Source organism: Oenanthe melanoleuca, chromosome 2, assembly GCF_029582105.1.
Source record: "Oenanthe melanoleuca isolate GR-GAL-2019-014 chromosome 2, OMel1.0, whole genome shotgun sequence".
Taxonomy (NCBI): Eukaryota; Metazoa; Chordata; class Aves; order Passeriformes; family Muscicapidae; genus Oenanthe; species Oenanthe melanoleuca.
In genome coordinates, this window is record NC_079335.1 from 42,909,143 (window position 1) to 42,932,970 (window position 23,828).

At 38.3% G+C, this 23,828-nt stretch overlaps 1 protein-coding gene across 1 annotated transcript in view; it reads right to left on the reverse strand.

Annotated features, from left to right (window-relative positions):
• Positions 1 to 22,611, reverse strand: part of MEP1B (meprin A subunit beta) — a 24,699-nt gene extending 2,088 nt beyond the window's left edge. Inside the window, exons 1-13 of the mRNA XM_056484678.1 lie at positions 22,509 to 22,611; positions 17,753 to 17,771; positions 17,517 to 17,567; positions 17,377 to 17,420; positions 16,308 to 16,380; positions 15,273 to 15,390; positions 11,441 to 11,619; positions 9,783 to 10,001; positions 6,622 to 6,774; positions 5,697 to 5,912; positions 3,510 to 3,977; positions 1,801 to 1,983; positions 1,131 to 1,386 (exon numbers count right to left, since the gene is read on the reverse strand). Coding sequence (XP_056340653.1) covers positions 1,131 to 1,386; positions 1,801 to 1,983; positions 3,510 to 3,977; positions 5,697 to 5,912; positions 6,622 to 6,774; positions 9,783 to 10,001; positions 11,441 to 11,619; positions 15,273 to 15,390; positions 16,308 to 16,380; positions 17,377 to 17,420; positions 17,517 to 17,567; positions 17,753 to 17,771; positions 22,509 to 22,571 — 2,042 coding nt within the window. The 5' untranslated portion in view covers positions 22,572 to 22,611. The remainder of the gene's footprint in view (positions 1 to 1,130; positions 1,387 to 1,800; positions 1,984 to 3,509; positions 3,978 to 5,696; positions 5,913 to 6,621; positions 6,775 to 9,782; positions 10,002 to 11,440; positions 11,620 to 15,272; positions 15,391 to 16,307; positions 16,381 to 17,376; positions 17,421 to 17,516; positions 17,568 to 17,752; positions 17,772 to 22,508) is intronic.
• Between the last annotated feature and the right edge of the window lie 1,217 nt (positions 22,612 to 23,828).

The following is a 23,828-nucleotide window of genomic DNA, read 5'->3' on the forward strand; positions in this document are numbered from 1 at the left end:
TGATCTTCCAGCTCCTGTCTAAGCCATTTATTCAGGACTACCTCAGCCCTTTGAACAAGTCTGTTTGCAGTGCACTGCAAAGATATTGCCTGCTGGGGGGACTCCAGGTGATTCAGCTTGAGCAGATGTATCACATTCCCACCCAGCAGAAAATCAGGGTGGAAACTGGCTGCTGGTCACACATTTCCCTACAGCAGAAAGTAGGTTGCAAAAGTGCTAAAGCTTCAGAGTCCAGAAGTGTCAGAAAATAAATGTTCTCTTTCATAATTTTGAAATGAGGTATAATATTCAGGATATTTTTTTATTTTTGTTTTCTTGAAATATCCTCTTGACATTTATTTGTGACCTACTTCTGATGAGTTGCACAAGAAATATTTTTTAAAAGGTTTCTAAATGGGGATATATAACACTTAATGAGTCATCCTGACTCTTGTGGCTCTTGGCCTTTATGTTTTCCTCACAGTACTCCCCCAGTCTGCCCTGGCACAGCATCTAAGGTTACTATCTTCAGCCTCAGAGCTTATTTGAGAGCTGGAACAATCCTAATCAGGCAGGTAGGTTACATAAATGTATCCACAGAGAATTAAATAAAAGTTGATATTAATCTTCTTGCACGGCAAACAATCTTTTATTCCTCAGCTTTCACTGCTGGCTTCAAAGGTGAGTGACTACACTTTGGCAATTCATGGTCATAATTTGCACTGTACAATATTTTTGAATCAAATTTTAAAATAATGTCTAAGCTGCTTCCTGCATGATAAGCATTGAAAATCTTCTCTTATGATATAAATACTCTTTTCTTTCAATTGCATTTATTCAATTCTTCTACATTTTGCTATAGGGAATTCTAAGAACTCGGAGTAATACATTACTTACAAATGATAAACACATTTAAAATATAATGTACAGGAAAGTCAAGCAGAGTGCTTCAAAATGATCACATGCTGAGGTTAGGAGCTTTGCTGCCCAAATTGGCCGTGAGCTCAGTCTCACAGGAGCAGTTGCAAATTCTTGCCTTAATCAGCTACAGTCTGTCATTCCTTTCATTAGGAGCAAAGATTTATTTTGTCAGGAACTTTCATTACTCATCCTAAAACTGCATTTGAGAGTGAATAAAGGCAGTTAGTCACCTGCACACTGGGGCTCCGTTCACCACGACACAAACACCGTCGTTCTCACAGGGGTTGTCTGGGCAGAAAGCTGGAACCTCTGGATCTGTGGGCTGGGTGCTGTGGCCAGTTGTGGTGGTGGTGGCTCTGGTGGTGCCTGTTGTGGTGGCTCTGGTGGTGCTGGCAGTAGGGCTAGTGCCAGGTTTGGTGGTGCTGGCACTTGTAGCTGGAACAGGGGGTGCAGTGCTCGGCTCAGTCGACAGGAGATGTGATATATCTGCACAGTGAACCCACAGGAAATAAGGTCTTTGCTTCACATTATTTTTCTTCTTATTCTAATGACAATTCCTAATAATAAAGAGCAGTCAGCCTGTCCAAAGGTATAAACAGTCTTTTCTGCCTTTCAGGAGCATGATGTTCTTTGGAAATGTCCTCTAGGATTTTTTTTAATAGAGATATTCAAAATAGTTTGCACAGGACTAGCATTGTTTTATACACCTTCACATGAGATAAAGGAATTATATTGTGTATGTACCTGTTCACAAATTTATTCAAACATATGATTTGATTTTACAGTCATAATTCAAATACTGCTCCAGTGCAAAGTACATTGTGTATTATAACTGCAGCACTAGTGACTTAGTGTCTGACCCTGTTTACATTGTAAAGAGTATCAGCTATGTTCCCATACCTTCCATTGTTAAAAGAATATAAACACTATCTTCTTTAATAAAGTTGCGGCTCCTAAGCCTCTGATGAGTTAAAAATGCACTTGTTCCAACTCCTGGGCCTCTCATGTATTTAGTTCCATTGGGATAAGTTGCTTCAGATCCCACTTCATCTGGCCTACCCCAAGTAAAATTTGATGAGGAACCTGAGGACAAAAAAAAAAAAAATTAAAAAAAGTGAATATGAGCCTGCTCTGGATTTGTCTCTCAGCAGAAACCTCAATTGCCTGAGATTCTCCACTGATGAGAGGCACAAGACAATGGGGATCTTCAATGATTTGGTTTAGCCTGAAGTACTGAGAAAAGAACCTGATGAAGATGAGGTTATTGGAGAGCTAGTTGAAAGCCTGTTGTATTTTCTTTTTAGTTCTTTGAAGTGAGGTGGTCAAGAAGATAAGTAGCACATAAATCATCTGTAACAGGAGTTAAAGCAGTGCTTCTCAAAAGAGAGCACCTCCTGCAGTAGATGTGGGACACAAGATATTTGAACAACCTAAATGATCACAGATCACTGATGCCTGCTCCATCACACCCTGTTCTAAAGCTCAAAGCTGAGCCTGACTTTCCATGAAAGAATATGACAGAGGGAGAAAGAACAGCCTGCTCCACCACCTCTCTGGTTAGATAAAGAGTGTGTTTTACAAGGCTTCCCTTGGGAGTCATGGACTATCTGAAATATATAAATAAACAAGGGAGAAGCAGCAGAAGGCAAACAGACTGCATGTCTGCAGAGTCAGAGAAGGAAAAGGGATATGCACTGTGGCTGTAACAGCAGAAAGCACCAGGAAAATGTGCTTTTTTAAACATCTGTGGAGGACATGGTGTGATGTCTTTCATTTGCAGAGAGGACATTAAGTCTTTCCAGATAACCCACTTTGTTTTCATGTAAAACCAGTGTCATAGAAAACTGAATGTAAAACATACTGTGTTTAAAATAACAATATTCCTTCCTTCCTCCCTTCCTCCCTCCCTTCCTTCCTTCCCAGTCTGAAAGTCCAGAAAACTAATTTGGTGGCAGAGATGAGTTTTTTTGGCAAAAAGAAGAAAGCCATTATGGCTTAAATCCAAACTCTATCCAATGCTGAATGTGGGTGTTTTCCTTAATATCTCTCTCTGTAGAGATTCCTACCATTTCTCAGAGTTACTTTTTACCTCAACTGCACCTTCCCAAGTTATTGTGGACAAGGGCCCTTACTTTCTCACACCTTGAGCAAGTACAGATTACATAAAATTAATCAGTACTTTGTCCATCTGGAGGGTTGTGCTGACATCACTGTACCTTTGACAAGGAGGGCAGGAATTTGTTTGATTGTTGCTACACTTTTATCTAGTATAAACTGCCTGCGTTTTTAATTCAGTATTTTTCTTTTCATGACTTCTGGAAAACTTCCATTCTCATTAAAACAGATATAAATGTGTCCTCACAGAGTATATGAAAGAAACTTTAGGAATAGATCATCTACCATTCTTATGCAAATGAAACTTTAAAATACAGAGTTCCAGTTTAACTTGCTTGTAGGTTTAATTTTTATCTTGTCTGTGGATCAACATTATTGCTGCTGAAAACATATGAAACATTCCAGAAATTAAAAAAATATGAATTAATTTACACAGAGAAGAGATGTGACCCCTTGTCTTTTGGTTGTGTTTTACATGTTTGATTTTAACTAACCTGATACTCTCTCAGGGTCTGTTGTTACACTTCTTTGGTTTGACATCTGTTGACGAATATCAGGATGCTGGTCAAGCAGGATCATGGTAACTTGTTGCCATGGACAGGGCCATTCCAAATGAGCATCATTTGCTCCAGAAACCAAGGACAAGTATATTCCTAAATTGAATGGGTTATCAGTGGTACCATTCACATACAAGCTGACCTGAAAAGCATATCCTTTACTAGAGTAAAATGGTGGACTGTATATTGTCCCATTTTTCCCTGCTGGACTTGTGTTGAGGAGATGTGTGAAATCTCTGATATGCCAGATGTGGTGGGGACACTGAGTTTCTGACAAGTTGATGTCATCAATAGAGAGGCCTCCATTTGATAAGCCACTTCCTCTCACGCCTTCAAACACAACCCGGAATTTACTCGTGACGTTCAAAGAAACATGATGGAGCTGCCAGTAGGTCTCAGGTGAACCTGAAAAACAAGTTCAAGGGTAGAGATTTCTGAGTCAGCAGTACAGTCAAGCACTGCACAGGCCTGTGGACCCTATACCAACACTGTGTAGGAATTTTTCAGTTTCACTGGCACTGATGTGATGGAATATTCCTTCTGTAGATGTTACTTTTTCAGTTCAAGATCATATTGGCTCAATATAATATTTTAACAGAATTAATATGCATAATAGTGATTATTGAAGGGTTTATAACTGATTTTTCTTTTCACATTTTAAAATAAAATTTCATTAAATTAATCCAGATGTTGAGATTATTAATTCCACAAAAATAGTTTCACCTGTTTTGTTAAAAAGAAAAGAATCAGAATAAGTTATATTCAAATAACTGAACATGCCTCAACAAAAAATGCTCCAGAGGATTCTAGGAACCTAGAACTACAAGACTAGTTCATTCATTTGTTTTTTGTATTTTTAATGGTTTGTTGGAAGCTTGCCTATGCAGAAGCACTATTCACCCATCACATGATTAATAGTACTAAGGTCAAATTAAAGCCAGTCATTTGCAAACCTACTTCATGCAATAAAACCTCACTGCAAGTTTGATGCTGCACCCCAAAGTGCCTGCACTAGCAAATTCCACTTGACTCCAAGAGCAGTGTACACAAAAGCAAAGACCTTAGCACAGGGGTCCTGTGAGGTCAATTAAAGTCCAGCACCCTTTTTTAAAAGTATGTGCACCAAAACAGTTTCTTTTGCTGCCTGGTTTTAGTTCATCTGCACAGAAGACCAGCTGCATCTGTTGAACAAGCAGTGCCAATCCCAGGTACAGAATCATGCATCACAAAAGAGTGCTTGTGAGAAATTAATCTTGGCATCAAAGTAGGGTTTGAAGGAGTTTGGAGGGTTCAGACTGATGTGAAGTCTACACTTGCCTTAGCAACTCTTAGTTAAGGATGCCTGCTGGCTCAGAGGGCACAGAGGGTGAAGCCACAGACATGAAGAAGAGTGGAAAAAACAGACACCATCAGCAGCTGAGAAAGAAAGAGACAGAAAAGATACCTATTTAGTAAAAGAACTTGCTCAGATCCTTCTGAACTTGGTGAAGCTGAAATGGAGACCACATAATAGTCAAATATTTGAGAAAGTAATTTAGTCATATGGTGACTTTGGCAATGCTAGCTTAAAGAGCTCTTGTCCACTAGCTGACCTCAACTGATCATTCTGTAGGCCATAGGCTCCTAAAACCACAAGAATTTAATCTTCAAACTACAACTCAAATCATGATCTGCTGCTCACATATTCCAGTTAAGTAATTTAAATTTTATTTATCTCTTTTTAACTTATGGATTCGGTATTCCAAGGCACTTGTGCTTTCCATTTCTTTATTACACTTTCTTATTAATTGTAATTTACTCTAACATTCCAACTTCATCAGCTGCTATTGACACTAGCAATTCTAGAACAGTTAAAATGATTGCTTATGGAATTTTAGCTAGTTTGGCAAGAAAACTATCTTGCTAATACAAGAGTTCAAAATTTGTGGTAATTTATTATATTATAGGAAAACAGCTGACTGAGGATCCATCAGGTATAATTCAGCAGCAACAAATCAATTACACAGATAGAGAAGAAGCCAAAGAACAGCACCAGGAAATGAGTGACTTTGCCACAAGATTTTCCCCCAGTATTTTGAAAAATACTGAGTATAGATTAAAACAAGATGCAATTTTATTCCATACCTTTTATCTCTTCAATGAATCTCAGAGTGCCATTTGGATTGGCTGACGTGTACTCCCTGACCCAGACATTCAGCTGGTCATTCTCATTACCACTGTTATATAAATAGAATTGCAAGCACTGAAAACCTCTTTTGGGATATAAAATTCGGCTCTCCAGGACAGCTGTGCTTCCTTCTCCTCCAGCACTGGTGTCAAAATGCATGAAGTAGCCAGAATCTGCCAAAAGTCAATGAGAAATGAGTGGTGGAGGAGAGAGAAAACAGAATTTTCCTGGTGTAGTGGGTTTCTTGATGCTGTATTGTAATAACTCTAGAAACCTGTACAAATCTCTGACTGAGGACTGTTACCTGTTCACATTTTCCTGAGGTAGAACTACATTCTTTGCAGCTTTTGTCCTCATTTCATTGTCTCTAGCAAATTGTACTCAAAACCATGGGTTTTACTCTTTACCCAGTGCCAGTAATTCACAGTTAACTCTCTGGAGGACTGGTTTAAGCTCCTGAACTCTTGGACTGTTCTGGCAGGTTGAGATACATCTAGCTAGATCATCAATTAATTTTTCACCTCAGCCCTGATAATACACATTTCAAAATCTTACTCCTGTCCAAGGACTTATTGAGCAATTATTCCAAAAAGCAGCAATCTATTTGGTGTGCCTGTTCAATGTTTGATATACTTCTCATGATAGGATGTGACACTAGGACTAAAAATCAGATCAAAAGAGATAAGGACATTAGATCCTCTGAAATAAGCAGAAAATCAATATATCACATGATGTCCCTAGGTATGTAGATTTATGCTGCTTAGTTAAAAAATAAACTGTAGTTTGTCAAAAAATAAACAGATAGCAAGGCCAAGCTTGAAGAAAACTTGCATGCTTCTGCAGAAAACACTTTCCAGAGAGATAAGAGTTTTTTTCTCATACCTTTGCACTTTCCCATATTAGTGTGATCAGTACTTGGCCCAGCAGGAACCTGAGACAAACGCTGCCAGTCACCATTATCAGCTGAACTTTGAATCATGCCACAGATATTTTCAAGTTCAAAACTGCACGTGTCCATGAAACTTAGGGAGGAGGCTATGACATAAAAAAAAAAAAAAAAAATTGTGAATCTCCATTACATAACGCATTTTAATTCTGAAGGTCCAAAGCCATGAAGAGAGAAAGACTAAATGCAAACCCCAATTAATCAATGGTTTCAAATATGATCAGCATTCATACATACAATGTTCAGGAACTCAAAGCACTTGGTAATTAACACTGACATTAATAAGATGTCATCAGGAACACTCTGGGCTCTCAGCAAGCATAGGAGGGCATCTACTAATTACCATATCACATATTTTATTTATAAAAGGAACACTAACACCAACCCAATCCACACACCTTCATATTATAATCAAAAGGTCCTGAGACTTCCCATTCTTTGTTCTGCTTTCTTTGGGCCAGTTCACACGTGGCCACAGATTTTGATACAAACTCACTAATGTATCAGTTGGAGTGTAAATTTTGAAATATAGAAAAGCAGAAGCTATTTGAATGGAATAAACAAATTATTTTGATTGATCTTGATTTTCCAAATGTTGAATTGAAAAAAAATAAAAACCCATTTGGCAAAGGTATATTTGGGACCAGTGAATATTTCATGTCATACAAATTTTACAATATCTTTCATGTAACATCTGAATAATTAGGTGAAGGAAGACTGTGCAGTTAAATATGAAAGGGAGAACACCATATGAAATATTTTCTCTGTCTAAAGCAAACTCTGGATAGGTGAGAGATATCACAGTCCATGTTTATCCCCGTTCTTATTTTTGTTTCCCATTGCACCATGTCTGAGTTCATGTGTAATACCAGCCATGATTCCAAAACAGCTCAGTTAATGAAATGCTTTTTAAACTATGTATAAAATATTGTGGCTCAAAGGTTTCAAGGTTTCATTGCATAACAAAAAGACCTTGAGTATCACAAAACTCAACCTCAACAACACGCCAAATGCTTCACTGGAGCACTAAGGTATGAACTCCTGCCAAATCAGTTCTACTGCTGAGATATTTTGTGCTGTCCTCAAAGAAAGCTAAAAACCCTCCAGAGGCTGCAAGGTAGTTAGGAGTCTTGGATGACTGATAGCTTTTAAGATACAGTTCAGTACAATGTAAAAATGAAAAAAAGGCCTTTCCAACAAATGTTGTTGACTGCTGGAGAAAGAAAGTAAGGAAAAATGGAGAATTATTAGATAAAAGATGTCTTTGAAATCAAAATACAAAACAAAACATGAAATTAATTTGGCCAAACAGGAAGGAAGTAACCTAATGACCTTAATTAGGAAATGCTGCCTGGCATGAATTGTTGACCTGAATGACAGGAGGACAGAAAAGCAAGACTCAGTAGATCATGATATATTTCTGAGATTCCTTCCTGGAACAGATGAAGGGGCAATGAGTGAGGCAGGTTGTAAATTCCATCTGCACCAAAAGCCAGATACTTATTGGTATGCAGTGAAAGACTGGACTCAAATGAAAACATATGGGGGGGTGAGTGTCAAGTCCTAACTTCCAGAGGCAGAGGGAAACCTCATGGTCAGTTCTGTCAAGCAGAATGGTCCAAGGGGAAAGCAGACTAAAATCAAGTGTTATCATTTGACCTGAAAGACAGCAATGAATTACAGATTGGAGCAGCACTAAACTACAGTCAGAATTTCTTATTGTTGTTTTCTTCAATTTAGGAACCAAGATTCACATTTTGATGCAATTTCCTGTCCACATGGGCCTCTAGCAGAAATTTAGCTCAAACATTTCCTTAAATCATGTGCAGCAAATGAAGTAATCTTTTTTGTGGGTGAGGGCTGGGACCTGTTAAGCACCATCCTCCCTGGCACAGGTGGGTGATCTGACAAAATTTGTGTTTGCAAATATCATCCACACTATATTCACACATCATGTGAAGCCAAGAGATGGACTGGGGAGCAGGGCAGGTCCTGATTAAACTGAAGGTGGTGGAAGTTTTGTCACTGATTTCAGCAGGACTGGGACTTATTTTCATTTGGGGAATATGCCTATAGGCTAAGAATAAAGTTAAAATGCTATTAAGTATTTCTGTGATGCACAAGAATGATGGAAAATAGATAAGATTAATGGAGAGAAAGGAGGACCCTATCCCCTATTAAAGACACCCTTATCTGGAAACATTTTCATAATGCCTAATTGACTGTGCAGCAAGTGCTAGAAACTAAGACTGCAAGTGTGTGTTCAATTTAGACCTAGATGACTATAAATACTTTCATCAGAATTTTACACTCAAAAAACTCCACTGTTTTAATATACCAATTTGATAATTGTTTGAGGAATCTGTATAATGAGGCTCAAATATAATTGTAAGCCAGTACTCGCTACTTGGGACATTGTAAAAATTTTCTTCTGAGTGCCAGGGCACATTGAATGCAGCAACAATTATAGAATTATATCCCAAATTGAAAATAAAATTATCTAGATTTCTCTGTCTCTTACTTTCATTCAGCTTTGTAAAATAAACCCCACTTGAGCAAAATAACTCTTTTGACCCCTTTTGTGAGAGACCAGGTTTGAAGTTAAACATGAAAATTTAGAAAGCTTGCATTTTTTCAGAACAGCATCTGTACCCTATTTGCATGAATACCCACTCTGTCTCACAGATTCCATGAGAGTGGAGTAGGTACAACAGCCACAGCAAAGACACTCATTTCTGTGCAGTGTCTGAGCAACAGCTGTGGAATCATACAGGGAAAAAACAAAAGGCTTTGTGCAGAAGCACACATTTTAAACAGCCACCCAAGGGATGAAAAAAATGAGCTGCTGAGCAAAGCTGGTTTTTAACTAAAGGTCAGATAAAATTGCACAGAAACCTCCACTACTCAGCAGTGCTTCTGCAGGAGGGCTGTTATTTCTAGCTGTACCATTATTTCTGGTGTTTTTAACACAATTCACTTCTCTAAATATATTAGTATCTCTTTCACTTGTGTCCGGATGGGTCCAGCATGCATTGTACCACCCTCACTTCTTTCAAATTATTCTTTCAAATAATACCAAATAAATGGAGAAACTTACTGCAGTTGTACAGCTTGTTCAGTTTCTGGAGGTCGTACTCACTGAAGTCCATCCGCTGTCCTATGACATCCAGGAAGTCTGGTATGTTGGTGATGATGGTGGGCTCAGTCCCATTCCTGAATGCAGTCTTGCTGTAGTGCATCACAGAATTGTAGTCATAGGGAACATTCAGGAAGTCTGATCTTTTATCATCGTATTTATTGAAATTATGTTCTTTACCTAAATGGTAAAATTGAAAGGAAAGATTGTCTGCTGCTCAAGGGAATCAAATTTTGATGTAAAAACTTACAGTGACAGAGACTCTATCACATCTCAAAATATTTTTCATAGTCATTTACTTGTATTTATTCTATAAAACACTTTTATGTCCAGTCTAGGGCTATTCACTTTCCTCTTTCAGCCACTGATGATTTCTGCTGGATGAAGAAAAATTTTTGCTACCAGAAAACTCTTTCCTCTGGAACTATTGTAAACTTTGATAGGCTTGTAATACTCAAGAGTGAAGAGAGTGTTTCAGTACTCAAATTACTGCATTTGCAACTGTTCCTAATCTGTATTCTCTGATGTCCAGTTGCTAGCCATTTTAGGTAACAATAAACAATTTAGAGTTGTCATCAGGTAAGCTTCCAGAATTTAGCTTTACTCCAGATGTTTTCTGGAGTGTGAGCAAAAAATCAATTGCTTACTACCGATGGAGAGTCCAGATTTAAATCAGTCAAAATATACTATACTATACTCTGGTCACTGTAAAAAAATTGCAGCTGTTTCAAATGTCTCACAATAATGCAAGTTGTAGCTAAAGAGTCAGCAAAATATAATGGAAATCAAATAACAGAGTCTAAGTAATTTTCTGCAATATATAATTGCATATGCACCTGACTATTGATCACAACTAAATAAGAATGCATTACATTTAATCATTATCCAGTTTTTCAGTCTTCTGTGCGCACCTGTGTTGGGAAAAGATCAAGTCTGTGTATATAACTTTGTTTTTGAACAGCCTGAAAATCACAGAGGATGAAGAGGCAAAGTCCTGAGGAATTCTGTGCCATCTCTCAGGGTTGTGCCAAACATGCCAACACTTAACAATTCAAAGCTGCATTGCTAAAGTAGCTGCTGGTGTGACACAGACCCTGGAAGGTCTCTCCTGCCTGCCCACCCTCTGCACACCCAGCTCTCTCAGTTCTGCACCAGGGCTAGCAGACTGGCAGAAAGAGAAGGACCAATGTTTTCCCTGGAGATTTTCACTGGCTTTGGTCACACTGGATTTTTCAGACTGGGCTGGGTGGGGGGGGAGGGGAGGATTAGTTATTTTAATTTCATTAAGGGTTTCTAGAGTAAGTGTGCTTTTAGTGTATTCATTTAAACAAACTAAATTATCCTCTTGTGCTGCTCTGTGGTACAACATGTAGAATAACAGCATTCAGATCTCTACTTAGAGCTTTGGAAACTGTCATGGCACAAGGAATTACAACAGCAACAACAAATGAGAATTTCTGTTTCAAACAGATGTCTCTTCATATCTAATTGATTGATATACTGGCTTTGAAAACTAAGTCCAGGTGAGAGAATAGCATGACCACCAAAAGATGGCTGGAAGGGAAACCACTACACCACTAGCACCAGAGACTGAAAGGAAAAGCAGGGGAGTGACTGACCAGACTGAATCCTGTCCCAGACAATGGTCACATAGTCATCCCGGTCAGACCGCGACTGCTCGTGCCAGAATCCCAGGGCGTGCAGGAATTCGTGCTCGATGGTCCCAATCCTGTCACAGTTGGCTCCAATGGAGAGCTGCTGCAAGCCCATTTGCATGTTTCCCACTGAGGACCAGCAGCTGGCATTGACATAAAATGAGAGAGGGCTCTGTGAGACTCACACCATCCCCATGCCATGCAAACCTCAAAACCAGGCTACTCAACAGGTATATTTTAACCTGAGCATTGAAGTCACATTTTGTTACAGAGAGCACTTTTCCATTGATCTGTTCCTTATCGTTCCCCTTCCTCTCACATTTAGCTCTGTTTCAATCAACAAGACATTCCTCATCTCTGGCTCTATTAGAAGAATAATGTTAAGCCGCTTTTGACAAAAGAAAATTGATGATGATTTCTTTGGTACTCTGGAACATCAAAGGTTGTGAGCACATAACTTAGAGCAATTAAATTACTTCAAATCAATGATTTTCAGCTAGACCACCATATGTGACTGTGAGCACAGTTTGAGCCTGTCCCTATTATAAGAAGTGGGTCCATGACCATTCTCCTGTGCCTGCTTTTCTCTGCACTGTTTTGGCCTTTTGCTTTGCATGGGGCTGTGGCTGCCAGGCAAGGTGTGCTTCTGCATGGTGTGTTTGCCTTCTCACAGGTGGTGTGTTTGACAGTACTTTCCACAAGCTTCTTTCCTTCTGGCTCTCTGTGAGCTGCCATGCTAGAGCACTTGCTGGTCTCAACACTCCCAAGTAAGAGCAAAACTGCAGCTGTGCTGCAAGTTTTTATTAAAGGGTGAAAGAATTTAGTGAATTATCTGCACAGGCCAATAAAATGGCACCCCATGTCCACAAACTAGCAGGCACAGAGGGCTACATTTAAATTGATATTTTATGCAGCAAATAAATCAATACTTACCCAATGAAGTACATAAAATTAACCAGGGACAAAATATGCCATAGGATTTGCAGTCCTATCATCCCAGAAATTTAAAAATACAAGCACACCATGTGCTTTCAAACTCTGTAACTTATTAGTGCAACATATTCCCCAGTATTTCATTTTCCACAGAGCAACACAGGCCTTGCCTATTGATAACTCATTAAAATCACAACATGAGACCTGGTAAGAAGCACATGTAGCATCCATAATTGCAAGGTCTTTCCTTGAACCAGGCCTCATACTGATTCTTGTGTTGTGCAGAAGAAGTCCATCACAGCCCTGGGTCCACCTCCTCCCAAAGCCACCTCTGGCTGCACAGCTGCTGCTGTGAAATACATGGTCTGTGCCACCCTGCACTGAGAATAAAGCTCAGGTGAGTGGGACATGGCATTCCAGAGCAATGGGCACATGGAACCCTGTGTCAGCAGTGCCTTCAGAGGGGAGAAAGGAGAGGGAAGTCCCAGCTGCATTGCCTGTGACTCAATGCTCCCTGCCTTGCTATCAAAGGATGGAGGAACAGGGAATTACTTGCCCAGACTAATCTCATCATCCCTTTTTTGGGTCTGTAAATAGACACACCCCATCAGGTGCTTATTTCAGGCATATTTTTATACTAATGTCCTGCTACTAATTTTCTTCCCATAGTATCACAGATCAGCAATATCAGCTCACAGACACTTTGACTTACCAGCATCAAGCTGGACAGCCAGGGATCTGTGTCAATGCACTCCTGCATGGATTCCCTTTGCCCTGTGCAACAGTGGAAAAGAGCTGAAGCAGCTTCCTATGAGTGCTCCATGAAAACCTGATTTTCCATGTGGAAATACTAGACATGATGTCCACCCTCCCTGGCCTGTTCATCATTTGATTCCACCACACCATGCTAGTTTTCCTGCTGAATGAATCCTGCTTTTCATGAGAAGAGTACCCATTGGAGGTTTCCAGACTCCTCTGTGAACTTCTCAGTGACATCTTGCCCATCTGATTATCCTGCATTTCTGTAATTCATGATTACACCTTGTGTGTCTTGCTATATACCAGGGACTACAAATGCATTTTTACACAGGGCAGTCAATACAAAAAGGACAGCTGGCTTCTTTTGTGGCTGACTTCATTTGAATTCAAAAGGGTATTCTGGATGAGGACTTTATGGGCTACTTCAAATCCTTAGGACACAAAAGTTCCCTCACATTCCTCTGTTTTATAGGTGCTAGCCAAGATCAGAAAGGCAAAGATGTGATTTATCAAACTTTACTTGGTGTGGTAAAATTTTATGTTGCCAGGAACTTCGTGTGCCTGTCTGCACTGTACCCTCTGGACTGAGGTCTTTAGTCAGAAGAGTACTAACTGATTTCAAAAACTCCAAAACATTAGGAACAACGTAGCAAAAATGGGTTGGTTTACCCAGCTTACACTTTGTTCCCTAACACCAGAAGTGAGAGATGGCTTGAAATGAAAGCAGTTCATTCAGGGTCAGTCCTGAGTTCTTTGTACAACCCAAGATGACTCATGAGGCTAGATGGACCTTTTCAGGAGACTGCACCATTTAGCTCCAATCTTTTAAAAAGTTCTGCTGTGGATGTGTCAGCTAAGGTGATGGAAACACTTCAGGGCAAGCCACACACCAGGCAGGGAGGGCAAGATATGTTATCCACCTAGAAGGATTCATCTCCTTCATGACCATGACTCATCTATTTTTAATAGACATATAAATGAAACATTGTGCAGAGACCTCCTACTTGCCATAGGCTAAATAGTGTGGTTCTTTTTCAGGTACAGCTATTAGCAAATTCAATGCATACTTTAGGGGATGAAAGATTACAAAATTCAGCTACATGAGTTTTCCATTTAGCTCAAAAAGCCAGAGTCATTAGCACAGGAAAATGCATTGCTCCCTGAGTCTCCAATTATACACCTTTTAGAGCTGAGTTTCAGTGTCATGTGTACAGCATGAACAGCAAATACAAAGAGCCAGAAACCAAAGAAACTTTGAAACAATTATCTGCTACAAATATCTCATAACAAGCCAAAGGGAAAGAGAAACATTTTTATTATCAGAAAATCTTTTTCCATTCTCATATCAGGAAATGAATTTCTGAAAGCAAATTTCCTCACCAGGCTATCAAGCTCTCTCTTTTCTCCTTTTCTATGAGAGAAATGGTTCAGCATAGAGTGAAGAATATATTTGTTCTTGTTGCACTGTTTTGACAAAGACTGTCTTAGAATGGAAGAAGTTGGGGCAATTTTGACTTCTTTATTGGAATCTTATTTTGCAAAATTTAAGATGAAATAGCATTATATTCACCAAAAGAGGTAAATAAAGTAAAACACCAGCAAAACATCTCAGGGCACATAATTTAAAAATATTGCTCTTTATCTGAATGCTCATGTGAGCTTGTTCAAGTGCAGTTCTATTGTTACATTCAAACAAATTCATAGCCCCACAGTAAGAACTATCATATTTCTCCTTGGTTTTTCTTTTCCCCTAAAAGCCAAGGTATACTAGGAATGACAAGCTGAAAGTGATACCCCATATATCCAAAAATCACTTAGGAACATAATTGCTTTGTTTCTGATATCTTTTACCATGTCCAGTAAAATACCTCTTAAAGGACTTGATTTCTTCTTATCTTTAAGAATAAATATCAGTAGAAATTGTTCATTACCACTAAGGTAATACCTCTTTTGAAAACTCTGACAGTTTAAAAAGGACTGGGTAAATGGAGACAACAAAAATGTAAAATTATGTTAATATATATGAGTTTTAGAGTGAATACTGGCCATGAGAATAGTCTGAATGCAAACATAATTGAAAGTTATTTTGAATTGCTTCTCTTACCCACTTCCTTTGAACACAGATATGTAATTCTTCTCCCCTTCCCAAGGTTTGAAGTCAATACAGGTTTTCAGTCGATACTGTTCAAATGCCTTGAGGATGAGCCCCTTAGCATTCATTTCTGCAAAGCAAACAGTGTTCTTGTCAATACACAACTGAAAGATCTGCTATTATCCTTATGGAGCAAGTCCCAAGGGTGGGTCTTGCTCCAGCAATCTTGGATCATAATATTCAGACATTTTGTTGGATTAAGACCTAAGTGGGGACCTAAAAAAACATAAATTAGGGTCTTACATCACTGTACCTTGCTCTTGTTTTGCTCCTGTGTAATTTTTTTTTGTGCTTATGTATCAAATATGACATGATGAGTATAAAGAAGGATAGTGTGTGGGGGTTTTAATTTTGTAGATTCTTTCATTTATTTTTTTGAGATTTATATAAACAAGTTTCAACACATAGGAAATGAAGACTTCATGCTTTACCTAGTACAGAATGCAGGCTACAGATGCCTCACTGCATTTCTAGAGGACTTGAATTTTTCAGATTATATCTGTGTTATCTCCTCTAAGCAACTTCCATAGTTTCAACATAAAGATTCAAAGGATGGAGTCAAATTATGATGTGTCTCTGACTCACATGAGGGGACTTGGCAATGTGCTGCTGCAAACTGTCAGAATGCCATTTTGCCTTCACTGCTGTAAATGGTGTAAGTGGCCAGGTGAGCTTCCTGTCCTTAAAAATACCTTCAGTGCCCACTTTTCACTTCTGCTTTGTAGAGTTTCACATCTCAGACACAAGATTTCAAACCCCAAACAATCTGCTGGGTGGTAGCAGGATAATAACTCAAGAAAGGAGGTGAGAGCCAGCACTGATACCAAGATTATAAATCCTGTTTGTGCACGCTCAGCCCCATTCCTGCCGTGGGAAATGGCCTGCTCTAAATTAAAAGAGGAAAGGACACCACAGGAGCTTTACCAGCGTGTATTCAACAGTTCAATCAACACAACATACAGACATTGTGAAAGGCAAGTACTGTACCCAGGCTGTCCATAAGGACGTAAGGGATGACGTGGGGCCACCGATAGTTGTCACCAATGATGGAGTTTCGCTCCTGTACCCAAGGAAGAAAACAAGTATGCAGTCCTCAGTAAAAAGGGATTTAGCATCAGGGGCTACAGCAGTGCTAAAGCAAACCTACAATTCCAAGTAAGATATGAAAGAAAACAACCAGCTCAAAAACCTTGAAAGATTACTCAGAGTCTGAGGTCTGGGTTTGAAATCCCTTCATGCCCTTGGGTGTTCCCAACTTCTGCTGCATTTCTCCCAGAAATTACCCAAGCTTTTTGTGCATATGCACAGGAGCTTCTGCTCCTATGGGAAGCCTCAAGATCTAAAGTCCTGAAAACCGTACAGAGATTAATAGCTTTGTAATTTTTCATAATGCAAGGGTTTGTTTCTGTGCCTTTAGCAAGTACTGTCCTTGCTTCCAGTGACACACTCAGAATATCTCCCAAAAGGGAGGGTAAAACACTATTTTCAAACTATTTTCAGAGGGCAAGACACATTTGGGGTTTCCTACTATATATTTTTGAGATGTAAACATATTTATTTTTTTTTCATTGATCAGATAAGAATGCTGGCCAGATGCCTTAAAATGTGGTATCAGAGATCTAAATTTTTCATCGGTTTTAGTCAATCGACTTACAGGTTGAAGGTTTTGCAGTACTGCTCAATAACTTTGACTGGCTCAGAATAAATATTGTCCTGATAAATGAAGAATTCTTTTCTTACAAACCTGCCTGGATGATGATCAGTGCTGCCTAATCTCTTAAACGTGACAATGTAAAAAAGGAAACAAGGAGCTAATAATATTGATCTAATCACTGCAGAGATCTCATGCTGGATAATGTTTCTGCAAATGCTGATGACTCCTTCCCTGTCTATGACATTTTGCAGAATTCCATCCCCTATCATCTTCAGTTTATTGTTACATAAACAGCATTTATTGTTTGTAAGAGCAGGATGCATCTATTATTTCCATGCCAGTGATACTTTACATTTAAGTCAATAACACATTTTTGGCTTTGCATTTTGCATTTGAACTCACCCCAGGAAGTTTGATGTCTCCCTCAAAAAGGTCTAATCCTAAAGCTAAAGGAAATAGGAGATTAACATTCGGTTATTGCATTGATCTGACTACTATAATGAAAATTATACTAAAAATATTGAGACTGAATTTTGAAAAACCTTCATTTATGTCGAAGATGTCCTGATCAATTCCTCCATCTAGGTCTATTTCTGAAAAATAAAAAGACAAGTGAGGTAGGACATTAGCCCTTGCTGTTATCTTTATGAAGTGTGAAAATTAATGCAATAACAATAACAGTAATTATAAATCTGTGTCTGTCCCAGCGATGTTTATGAGCAGCTGGTTTTGTTGACTGCCTCCCATGCATACAAATTGATCTCTAAACAGAACTCACCAGTTGTCTCTGGAGCAGGCTGGGGAGGGGAAAGAAAAAAAAAAAAGATGTTATTAGAAAGGCAGATAATGAAATGCAGCTTGCATTACTTTCTCAACAGTATTGGAGATATGATTCAAGCTGAACTGACAGCACTTAGCACATGGCTTTGTATTGGACTGACTGCACCTCCTCATCTGACAGCAAATCTCTGCCTGCTCATGTGGCACTTTGTGAGCTCCCCACCTCAGGGTGCCCAACAAGTACTTCAGCCAGTCCTGCCTCTGTGGAGGTTTCACAGCTGCTTTGTCTCACAACTCAGGTAGTGCTAAATCTTCCTTCACAAATGGGGAAACAGGAGCCTGTTACTTGCATGGAATCAAGTATTGCCCCTAGTCAGCAGCTGTGCAGCACCTGTGGAGGTTATGCTGGACTTCCCATCACGGATTTGAAGACTGGGGAGAGAATAGGTGGTCTGGCATTACCCAGTGAGGCTCTGAAGGACTGGGTACACAGCCCAGCTCACCTCAGCCCCAGTCCAGTGCCCTGTCTGGACTCCACTTACCTGAGGAATAACAACTCACACACTCCTGTGCAACATGGACAGTCCACAGACCATAATGAGATATAGTGACATATGATGAGATATACATACAACAATTTCCTTGCCATAACATGCCTATGGAATCTCTTTTATTTGACTAGACTCTTAATTTTTGGACTGCTTTAGACATACATGGCAAGACTCTGTGACTATTTCTCATATAGTGAGTAAAATCATGAACACCCTTTCTAAACAATCAGTCCTGGGTGTCTTGTATTTGTATGTTTGAAAAAATTCACAAAATGAAGTTAAAAAACATCTTTATATTCTAAAAAAAAAAAATGTAACAGCAATTCTGGGAAAAAAATGTGGGATTTTTGCTTTTATTACAGTTTCCCCCCTGTTTTTCTTTCTCCATATAAATAATTTATTTTCTGTACATGCACCTTGGCATGTAGGACTTCTTTTTCCAATGTGATACACATCTGCAACTTTCACTCGAAGTAATGAACAACACAAAATCAGAATGCTGAAAACCAGCAAAAATCAAGTCCATGCAGTCCCTAGGAACATTAATTGTGGCAATCTCTAACATCTCTAGTGTGTAAGACAACACTATGGCCAGAATATTCAAGAGAGATTCAAATGCACGTGTTCTGAGACCTGAGCTGCAGCACATAAGGATGTGAACAATTTTGAGGGGAACAACTGCGAGTCCTATATGAACTGACTTCATATAAAAAATTTAACCAAACACAGAAAGAAAATCTTACCTCCCATAAAATTTCAAGGCTCAGAAAGAAACCTTTGAAATTGTCAGATTGCCCTATTTTTAGCTTCAGAATGAAAGATTAATTTTTAATCTGAAATTACTGTCTTTTAAAAACTTCAGCAAATGGCAGAAAAAATATTGCAAATACAAAGGCCAGAAATCTCATTTTATTATTCACCTGAACTAAAATTCACTCAAGGTGTTGCTTCACAGTTTTTTTTCAGATTTTAATCATTTAATCTGGTTTCCTAAGTGAGGAAAACCATTTTTGCCAAACCAAATGGAAGCTATAATTTCCATTTAAGAGACATAATTCCTAATTGGCGTCAGCTGGCACAGCAAACATTTAACATCAAGCTGTAATAAACAGCCAAAGTTTTTAATCAGCTTCTCCTGCTTCCTTTTCCTTTTTTTAGTGAAAACTACCACTCACATGTGTCCTTGTTCAGCCTAAAGTCAGGATTTTGACCTTGAAGGGTCAGTAACAGAAACCACTAAGTAGAATCTGTTTCCTGACTAAATTTCTCTGGAAACAGCCCTGCTTCATCACTTTTCCTTTTTGGATGTTTTCAATTTTGTCAGGTTTTAAGGATGGTGACTCTTAAAAACCCAGTATCATTGTGGAAAAGTGACTGAGTCCATTGAAAAACTGGTTTCAGAGATGGGCAGATGCAAAACCTGAAGGATTAATATTGATCTCACATTTCAAAATTAACTGTTATCATTCTGGTTTGCATTGATACATGAAAAATAAGGATGGGGACTTTAGTAAAAAAACCCCACAATCACATATACACACAGCTTAATAACTGCAGATATCTTGTTCAGACAAACCATCTATATATCTGAAATGTCAATAGACTCCTCCTACACATTGAAGTTTTGTTGCACATGTATTTTACCATTACAATATATGGTACAAAGTACAGAATGTTCTTTGTTATCACTGCATAAGACAATTCATTATCACTGTGCATAAAACAGTATCTACATATCCAAGTTTTGAAATGAAGGTGCAGCTTGTAAAACAAGTTGCAAGTACATGGGCAAAGTGTGCAACACACGTTTTAAAGATTTCCTTTGCTTTTAAACTCCCACTCAAACAGATTTCTGTGAAGAAAAAGAGTTACAAGTAAAGTTTGCAATACTAAAAAAAGAAAATTGTATTATTGTATTTGACATTAAAAATTATTGATGAGGGAGAAGAATCACACCCATATATGCTGAATCCTCTTATAAGCATTAATGGTGAGTAAAAATTTTCTGCAGTTCCAATAACTATTAACTACAATGTACCATATCTACTAATCAGCAAGTATAACTGTCCTAAAGGTACAAACTGGGTAACTCCTGGAAAAGTTTCTCTAGCAGCAGCAGAAGCTCAAAAACTGAGATCAGGAGCTAAGTACAGTGGTACTTTTGGTGCACAAATGAAAAATTGAGTCCATGACTGAACAATACTAAGTGGAGCCACTCAGCGAAACCCAGGCTGGTCCTCAGTGTCTGAAAACTGCCATTGAATGTTTTATACAGTAAACATTATACATTATTTATACATTTTATACTGAAGGAATCCCTTCTATCACTTCTTTCCACTGTGTTCCAAACAAAATCGGGTCTTTAGTCCTGTGAATCTCAACAGCAAAATACTCTGTTTTAAAAGGAGCATCTCTGCATATGAGTGTCACTCCATCACATAGCAGTGACTTTGGTCTCAATACCAGCCTGACAAAATACATGATGCATTTCTAGGCTGTGAAAGTATTGTAAACACAGTACAAATACACAGTTCATAGTGTTGTGCAGAGGAAGGTTGGGTTAGCTGAGGAATTTAATTTAGTCTAATCTACACATACACACAAATTTCTGATCATTTTAAATATCAATCCCTAATTTTGGACATGTACAACATGTGAATTAAGACATTGTAATGGTTGGTTAAACCATGGCTTGTGAGAGCACACTTAACTGACAAAAAAATTCAGGTGCATCTTGGACAGGTGGGAAACATCTCACCTTTTGCAATCATGCAAAAAACAGGTGAAGGGACTCAGTAATCAATCAAGAAACAAATGGATAATTCTTACATGCCAAGAATATCTATGGCACCACCATGGCATTGCCATAAGATGATCCCCCTCACCTAGCCTGGACATCTATTCAGATGGAATATACTCAACTAGTTTGGATGAGACACCTAACCTACCAGTGATTTCTCCAGACTATATTATTTTAGTATTGGCATCCAGAAATTTGAAATTAGCTCTTCCTGGCCATAAAACACATGGAAAGGAAATAATTAGCCCTGATGGTCAGAAGCCCTTCTCTCACACAAGACCTGGTTTTTAGGAACCAGTTTGAGGTCAGGAAACTTCTGGATATTAGTAACACCCTGCATCACCTCCTACAGGCTTAACAAAGCCTGCAGTGGAATCTAAACAAGACTGAGGTTTGAGTTTCCAAAAGACTGGGGCAGAGGCACAGGTAGTAGGAACAGTAGGGAAGGATGAGCTTGGGGTGATGGAGAATACAGGAGGACTCTGGGAAAGTTAGGAATGTCAGGCTGAGTGCTCAATTCAGGGAGATGTATGAGCATGTGTCAGTGTCAAGGCTGCCACAGATAGTTATGTTACATAACTTAGATGATGTTATTGCAATTAGGTAATGTCATAAAAAGTAATACCTTACTCTGTAGATTACCCTGAAGATATGAAGAGCTGAAACAAACTTTCAAGAACCTTCTGGATTTTGCTCTCTGAACAAATCATATTGTGCATCACCAAATGTTCCTGATCTCTACAACAAAGCCTCCCAACATGAGCAAAATGCTACATTCCACTAAAAAAGACAGGTAGTATCCAAATCTCAATTGCCACTTTTTGACCTGAAATATTTCAGCTGGATTGGAGGAACAGGGAGCACTCATTCCCAAGTATATCCAGTGGCTAAAAAGGTATAAATTTCAATATCAATTATATTGTGTTATAGCAAAAAAACCCAAAACAAAACAAAATAAAAACCATAACAAACAAAAAAGAAAAAAAACCAGAACAAACAAAACAAAACCCATAACAAACAAAGCAAACAAAAACAGAACAAACAAACAAACAAACAAAACAGAAAAATAAAAAACAAACAAAACAAAACCAAAATATTCAGACATGGAAAACTGAAATGAATTTCAGTTCTTGATTTTAACCCCAGACTTGCTGTTCTGAATATTAGTGGACATTTTGCTTAGATGGGAAACACAAGATAATCTCTTTCCATGTATAGACAAATCTATGAAAAATAACACTAAGGCCTTCAAGGAAACAGAAATAATTTATCTCTCCCATGCAGACAACAATAGAATTATATTGATTCTGCAAAATAAGAATTAAGTCTTTCCCCCTCAAGCTCATCTTAAGCTGTATTATTTACTCAGTCATATAAAGAGTATATATTCTTTGTTTTCTTACCAGACCCCAGACCATCTGAAGAAGAAGACAAGTTAAAAGCCCAGGCACAGAAAACAAGCCCATGTTGTTCTCCAGTCTACAGTTGTGTGGATACAATTTTACACCAATTTGGTATTTAAGATAGTAAATGTCATAAATCAAAACCTTTGTCCTCTCAATGATTAACTCACCTACCTTACCCACTTTTTTCTTGTCAAGTAAACACATCATTGTCAAGTAAGTCCATCATTACTGTATTGCAATAACTAACAGAAACACCTTTATTATTTTTAAGAACTGCTGTGAGAAAAAGAGTTGGAAAGAAATTGAAGTACGGGATGGAATGGAAATAAGAAAAAGGAAATACAGGGGAAAGACACACTGAAACACAGAAATTCCATCTAAATTTAAGATTTTTTTTGTCTCATTTTGTTTTTAAGCACTAGGACAAGCTGCCCAGAGAAGTTGTGGAGTCTCTCTCCTTGATGACAATCAAAACACAGCCAGACACAGATCTGAGTGACCTGCTGCAGGTAATCTCCAGCAGGACTGCAGGGAATTGAACTAGGACATCTCCAGAGGTGCCTTCCCACCTCAGTCATTCTGTGATTCAGAGAATAAAGCTGGCACTAAAACCTTTTGAACAACAGAAAACTAGCAAGACTCTTGACAAGACATTTATATATTGATAATTGTGAATTTTTGACAGAAATTGAAAATGAGAAATGTGTGTACATTAAAAAAAAATCTGGCAGCAACATAATTTCAGTATCCTGCTTTTGGAAAATGCAAAGCTATTTCTATTGTTGATGCATGTGAGAAACTGCATTTATCACTAGCATAAATAATGGCATCCTTCTGGATTACTTAAATATTTCATTCTGATGAATTTTTTAAATGTCAGTACCATTGTACTGTCACCACTGTCTGTGACTCTTGGGTATTTCTTTCAAATTTAACCATCTCTTCTACTTCCTAGCTGTCAGTGAGTGCTAGAATTGCCACAGTTTTTTCTTATGCTTAAACTGCAGGTACTTCTGGCAATTGTATGGTCAGGCTTTGCTAACTTTTTACTTTGCCAGGCCAACTACTTGTATAGACCAACACAAAAATTAAGAATGGCATTTAGATTTTTTTTATTGCAAATTCAGACTCACAAAATTATTATATCAAAATTAAAAACATGTTGCATTCTATTTTAAGTATCAGAGTAGATAAGAAAGATCCTAAGTAATGAGGACACCTAAGTCATTTATCATGCTCAGATCCATACTTGTTTCATTGCTGATACATTGAGAAGTAGCAGTTGTATATATTATTGTTCTTATAATGGTATGGTCT